The sequence below is a fragment of the Mya arenaria genome, chromosome 5 (genome assembly GCF_026914265.1).
Source record: "Mya arenaria isolate MELC-2E11 chromosome 5, ASM2691426v1".
NCBI classification, from domain to species: Eukaryota; Metazoa; Mollusca; class Bivalvia; order Myida; family Myidae; genus Mya; species Mya arenaria.
In genome coordinates this window covers 67,470,769-67,477,867 of record NC_069126.1, presented here as the reverse complement: position 1 = coordinate 67,477,867, position 7,099 = coordinate 67,470,769, and the positions used below count along the sequence as shown (strand labels likewise).

Below are 7,099 nucleotides of genomic sequence, written 5' to 3'. Positions count from 1 at the left end.
GGTTAGATTATTTTTGTTAAATAAATTCATAAATAAATAAAATAACTATATATTCTCCGTATGAGCTACTTATAAAAAATGTTACCTTTGTAAATGACAATGGGTGTTTAATTGTTTTTAGGACCTAGCAATGTTGGAAAGAGTAGTTTCGTGTTTCAACTACTAAAGCAGGCAAATGGGGCGTTTACTAAACCGATAAAAGCTATCTACTTTTGCTATAGCGTTGATCAGCCGCTGTACGCGGAAATTAAATCAACCATTCCCACCGTGAACTTTGTCGAAGGGCTGCCTACAAAGGCTGACTTAGAAACCTGGCATATGAAAGAACCGGCGGAAAAAGTGTTAGTCATTGATGATATGATGACCGAAAGCGCTAAAAGCAAAGCTGTGGTGGACATTTATTGCAAATACGCTCACCATTTAAAAAAATTCTGCATTCTCATTTGTCAAAATGCGTTTTGTCCCGGTCGGGAATTCCGCACCATTAGTTTGAATACGCATTACTTCTTTTTGTTTAAAAACAACCGGGATGAACAACAAATACAAACGTTAAGTCGACAGATTTTCCCGGGTCAAGTAAAGTTTTTTATGGACGCGTATAAAAAGGCTACTGAGGGAAAATACAACTATCTTCTGGTTGATTTATCCCCTCATTCTGATCCTAAATATAAGCTTAGAACCGACGTATTACCCGATCAGTTGATGAAAGTGTACCTTCCTGATAAAGCAGCATGAACTATTTAATGAAGACACAATCGTATTTTTTGCGTTTGATTCTCAGTGCGTCTGATAAGCTTAAGAAGATTTTAATACAAAACATCGAAAAACAACAGCTTACTGCTGTGTACAATGTGATGTTAGGTAATCGTGTATTGACAGAAACGATAAAAAAACGGGTATCTAAAAGGAAAAGTGTCATTCGTCACTTTATAAGCTGAAAAAAAGGAAAGAATTGCTCGTGAAATATTTTAAATACATTTTACCTTTTATCGAAACCATCAAAAACGAACTTTATTAAATATGGCACGTGAACTGATACTCGTGCCGAAAATCAAATATGAACATTTACTGAAAAGTAAGGACATTTCCGAGCAAAGAGAGCATAATGTGCAAGTGGGTGGCGAACAAGTAGAAAAGATAGACAAAACCCCGACAACATCCGATCATACCATTCAGGGACAAAGTATTTCAGATAAGAAATACCTCAAAACCGTTAGCAATGGTGGTAATAAAAATAACAGTATTGTCAATATTAAAAATAGTGATGACAAAACAGACAAAGCGCGTCTGTACGTAGATAAACCATTATCAAAAATGCATTTTGAAAGAGTTAAACCAACATCGTCAAGAAGTAAACGGAAAAAGGACTCGGAGACCAAAAGATATCAACGGACAAAGAAAGGCGCCATGTTACAATGGATTAATTACACTATTTAACAGGTCAGTTTATCATATGTTTTCCTCTTAAATACGTTTAAACATACTGTCATTTATCATTGCTTAACCATTATCATTATGAACCATTTTAATATATGAGCATAATAAATAAACATTAATGGGTTTAATTACGTGAATGTTATCTGATATGTTTTATGATGAGCGTAAAATAGCATAACATATCCGATACAAATATACTCTTAAATATTCAAAGAACAAACAATCACCCGAGTTGATAAAGATTAAAGATGTACGTGATAAAACAGCCTACGCAAATTGATATTATTAAACAATTTTTCATCAGCACACAAAGGAATAACCCGCCCTCGGAGTTTAACCGCAAAAATGCGCTGATGTATAGAAATACCTGAATCACCTTAAGGCGTGCCTTATCAATCGCGCATGCGCAAACTATGCAAAAGCGGTATACTTAACCGTCAGTATGAGTTTAGAAGTGAAACGGTGTTAACGCTGATGAAATGTGGATATTATAAAGTTTTAAAGCTAATTTTTGGATGTAGTGTTAATACGTATTAATACAGGGATTAGAGTGTTGAGAGTATAATGAAGAGGAAACGTGATAAATCAAACGATAAAAGCGATGATGAAGAGGAATTCAATAATGGGGATAAAAAAGGAAATGGTTCATCATGGAAATGCGACATTTGTTCTAATGAATACAAGAACAAGTACATATTGCAACGGCATATGAAAAGTCATATATCTCGATTTGTATGCGATGTCTGCGGGAAATCATATACGCGGCTGGACATTTTACGTAGGCACAAAATTAAAGTTCACAGCTATAATGATAAAAGGAAAGAAATACCGACTTCTTTTACGTGCGCAGGATGTAACAAATCGTATAGTAAAATATATCATCTACATCGACATCAGGCAAAAGTTCATAATACTTCGACCACGAACCGGGAGCGAACTCAGTTTTCGTGTAGACACTGCGATTGTATTTTCCCTGGATATACCGAACTATTTGCTCATGTAGCTGAAAATCACACGCTAAATCAACAAGGTGGACGCAAGGCAGTCAAAGAACGCACTTCATTACAAGGAAGAAACGCTTCAGTAACTCCATCATCGAACGATGCAAGTGATAAACCAGACGATACTGTTGTTGAAGATGATGAAGATACACGAGACAAAAATAGGGTTGTTGAAGATAATGTTGATATACAAGACAACAATAGAATTGTTGAAGGCAGTGTCGATATACGAGACGATAATGAGACTGCTGAAGATGATGATCGTAATGAACAGCGGTTGTCCCAGAACAATGAGACCAACGCTAACATGGCGAACAGTACGATGTGTTGGCATTCTTTGGAAACGTAAGGGATCAAGTGAGAGCCTTTTTACGGTCTCGTTTGAACGAAATACCAGGAATAAAATGGAACCTTTGTGTACAGGTAGAAATGCATAGAGACGATGGCTCGGGAGAAGTAGCAATCGCAGAGCCATATTTCAGGAGTCGAACTTACATTTTACTCTCCGAAGATGATGCATTAGATCACGATCTGAATGAGGCCATGCAAAAAATGTTTGCGAGTTCTTACGAGAAGGTTCAGGGTGGTATGTGAAAAAAGTGCTGAAGCTCGAAATGCATACGGTGGTGTATACACCTACGTCTGGATCGAGGTACATCCCCTTGCCGTCAACGCTGGCACGTTCACAAAGTATCCTTAATATCGAAAATCGAGACGATAAATGTGTCCTATACTGTTTGCTAGCGTCTCTACATCCTGTTGATGAGGGATCGGAACTGGTAGATCACTATCAACAGTACGAAAACGAAATCAACATGACCGGCATCTGCTACCCAGTCGCATTATCTCAGATTCGTAAAGTAGAACATCAAAACGAAATCATTTCCATCAACGTGTTTACGTATGAAGATGGTTCGATTCTTCCATTGAGAATTACTGAACAACGTCATCGTCAGCATCATATCAATTTGCTTTGGTTGAAATCTGGAGATATTTCCCACTACTGCCTTATTACGAATCTAAATCGTTTCTTATCTCGGACCAAATCTCATCGCTCGCAGATGCATTTCTGCTCTTATTGTTTGCACGCATTTGTCAAAGAAAATTTATTGGTCGAACATCAGCAGTACTGCTCGCCTCATGGTGCGCAACGAGTAGAACTTCCGGAAGTCGGTCAAAATGACATCTTGGAGTTTAAGGATTACCAAAAGACGTTGAAAGTACCATTTGTTATATACGCCGACTTTGAGACTGTCAACAGGAAACTACATACATGCGCTCCAAACCCAAAACAGTCAGCCACTACACCTACAACCAAACTTGAAGTGTGCGGGTTTGGATATAAAGTTGTATGCGAAGACGAACAATACACGAAACCCTCCGTGATTTATAGAGGTGAAGACGCCGGAAAACAATTAATAGAACATTTGCTTCGAGAACAAGATAGTATACAAAATATTCTATCCACGGTTGAACCCATGCAGATAACGGAGGAACATGACAATCTCATCGAAAATGCCACCCATTGTTGCCTCTGTAAACAACGCTTTACGATGTATGATAAGAACTATAACAGGATAGTCAGACATCATAACCATCTCACGGGAAAGATAATTGGTCCGGCATGTAATGCGTGCCATCTAAGCTGTAAGCAGGCAAAGTTCATTCCAGTGATATTTCATAACCTGAGAAATTTTGATGCTCATATTCTATGCGAACATTTGGGTGACTTCAAAGACCGCAGGCTACAATGTATAGCTTCAAATGCGGAGCGTTTCGTCAGTTTTTCTTTAGATGGTTTAAGATTTATTGATAGCTTTCAATTTCTTCCCGCTTCATTGGAGGCTTTGGTAGACAATTTAGCTCAAGAGGAATTGAGAGGTTTCTCGCAATTACTATCTGAAAGCGCATCGAACGAAGAAGCCCTGCTCCTACTCCGCAAAGGCGTTTATCCATACGAGTACATGGATTCCTTCGATAAATTTGAGGACAGAGAATTACCATCGAAAGAACAATTTTATTCTACCATCAAGAAGGAGCACATTTCGAATGAAGATTATGAACACGCGCAGACCGTTTTTCGGACATTTGAAATGTCTTCGATGGCAGATTATCACGATCTGTACCTGAAAACGGATGTTTTATTACTAAGCGACATTTTCGAGTCCTTTCGAAATTTATGTCTTCAGCAGTATGAATTAGACCCGTGTCATTTTTACACTTCACCGGGTCTCTCTTGGTCCGCTTGCATGAAAATGACGGGTGTCCGATTGGAGTTGCTGACAGACATTGATAAAATACTGATGGTTGAATCTGGTATTCGTGGAGGCGTGTCACAGATCTCTCATCGTTATCGAAAAGCAAACAATCCGTACTTGGAAGATTATGATCAATCACAACCGAGAACATTTCTACAATATCTAGACGCAAATAATCTTTACGGATGGGCCATGGTTCAACCCCTACCGATAAGTGACTTTGCATTTATGAATGAGATAGAGATTGAAACTTTCGATGTTATGTCGATTCCAGAAAATGGAGACAGCGGTTACATCCTAGAAGTGTCTTTAGAGTATCCCCGAGATCTCCATGATGAGCATAACTGCCTTCCCCTAGCTCCCGAGAAGAAAACTATTTCCGACGAACAACTATCACCGTATGCCCGACAACTACTGAGAAAATTAAATGGACTGTCTGAAAATGAGCCCGTTTCTAATCGAGGCAAGGTGGAGAAACTGTTGACCACTCTGGAGGATAAAGACCATTATGTCTTACATTATAGAAACTTACAGCTTTATCTCAGTTTAGGCATGAAATTGAAAGAAGTACACAGAATACTAAAATTCAGACAAGAGCCGTCGATGAAAACGTATATCGATCTTAACACGGAAATGCGAAAAAGGGCCACTTCAACTTTTCAGAAAAATTTCTACAAGCTAATGAACGTCTCTGTATTTGGCAAAGTGAGTCGATCGTATTTGTAAAGCATTATTTTCTATCATCTAAACTTATTTCATTTTACACACATGCCATTGTTTTTTTTTTATTGTTATTGCTCGTGTGTGTGTATGTGTGTGTGTGTGTGTGTATGTGCATGCATGCGTGCATGCGTGCGTGCGTGCGTACGTGTATGTGTGTGTGTTTCCTGTTTTTTTAAAATTGTAAAATATATTGCAGACCATGGAGAACGTCAGACTTCACAAGAACATTCAACTGGTTCATACAGAAAAGAGACTACGAAAGGTCACTGCCAAAGCTACCTATAAGCACGCCATCATCTTCAACGAGAACCAAGTCGCGGTAGAGCTACATAAGGCAAAGGTTGCCTTATTTAAACCGATTTACTCAAGTTTTTGCATACTTGGTACGTGTTCCCTCTGAATATTTAGTTTACATAAACATCGATTTTCAAATTTTAAATTAAAAGTCGATAGGCTTTTATGAAGACGATTATTTTTATATATATTTAACTTTTTCTTTTTTTCAGACCTGAGCAAATGCCTGATGTACGACTTTTGGTATAATTATATCAAACAAAGGTATGGGAACGCGAAATTATGTTTAACCGACACAGACAGCCTTTTATTCTCGTGCCAAACGGAAGACCTATATCATGACATGAAGATGTCGGCGGAGTATTTCGATACTTCGGACTATCCCGAGGAGCATTTCCTCCATAGTGATCGTAATAAAAAAGCCTTAGGAAAAATGAAGGACGAGACGAATGGAAAACCTATTGCGGAATTTGTCGGACTTCGGTCTAAGATGTATAGTTTCACGTGTGATGGGGATTAATTGAAAAGGGCGAAGGGTATTTCAAAAGTGACAGTGAAAAGGGACTTAAAACATGAATTTATAAGAATACTCTTTTCAATGAAACGTCGATGATCTCTTCCATGACTGCTCTTAGGAGCGATAAACATAAACTGTTTGGTGAGACGATTCAGAAAAAGGGACTCTCCGCTTTCGATGATAAACGGTATCTCTTAAACGCGGTAGACAGTTACGCCTATGGACATTAGAAAATTAAGCACGATACATCAAACAATAACAATAGTGCAAGTGCGGAGGATGAATGGGAACAAATATGTAATATTGCTGAGGAATTCGAACACGAGTTCTACGATAATTTTGATGTATTGTCTGAACGTGCATTCACGATTAACCATATGGAAATAATTCCCTTACGTAAAAAGTAATGGCTGCACATTTATTGAAGTGGTGCTATTATCAGTAAAAATCTTTAAATAACTAAACACAATGGTTGAATAACAAGGTTTTACAGTTAAACTTTTGATCTGTTATGTTAGTGAATGCGTATCAATTAAATTGTAATAGATGTATATACCGTAATAAATTGTATTAAAATAACGTATTTCTGTTTACACCCCCCCCCCCCCTGCTTAAATACAACGAGTCAATGTTGTTTTTCAATTTATTATTAAATAATATGTGAACATATTGTTATAAAGTTCGTATACAATACCATCCGCTTAAAAAAACATTCAATAGCGGAAACACACATCTGATTACAGTATAGTTCATTACTGGTACACTAATCATAGGCTTTAGTCATACTATTCACTACAAATTGATCATTCGAATCCAAATTAATAGAATCAAATACATTTAGAAATTCGTGAAACGAATAGCCTTGAAGT

General features: G+C 37.6%; 1 protein-coding gene across 1 annotated transcript; it reads left to right on the top strand.

Annotated features, from left to right (window-relative positions):
* The first annotated feature begins 1,020 nt into the window (after positions 1–1,020).
* LOC128235904 (uncharacterized) lies at positions 1,021–6,233 on the top strand. Its single transcript, XM_052950692.1, has 5 exons — positions 1,021–1,183; positions 2,441–2,755; positions 3,183–5,401; positions 5,616–5,802; positions 5,926–6,233. The coding sequence occupies exons 1-5, from the start codon at positions 1,021–1,023 to the stop codon at positions 6,231–6,233; spliced, it is 3,192 nt and encodes a 1,063-aa protein (XP_052806652.1).
* The last annotated feature ends 866 nt before the right edge of the window (positions 6,234–7,099 follow it).

Bases quoted from the DNA above. Each gene is read 5' to 3' on its own strand.
- LOC128235904 (XM_052950692.1), top strand. From the start codon at position 1,021: ATGGCACGTGAACTGATACTCGTGCCGAAAATCAAATATGAACATTTA. The intron at 1,184-2,440 runs GTATTTCAGATA...TTGCTCATGTAG, and splicing joins TCATACCATTCAGGGACAAA to CTGAAAATCACACGCTAAAT. The intron at 2,756-3,182 runs GTACGATGTGTT...ACTGTTTGCTAG, and splicing joins CAACGCTAACATGGCGAACA to CGTCTCTACATCCTGTTGAT.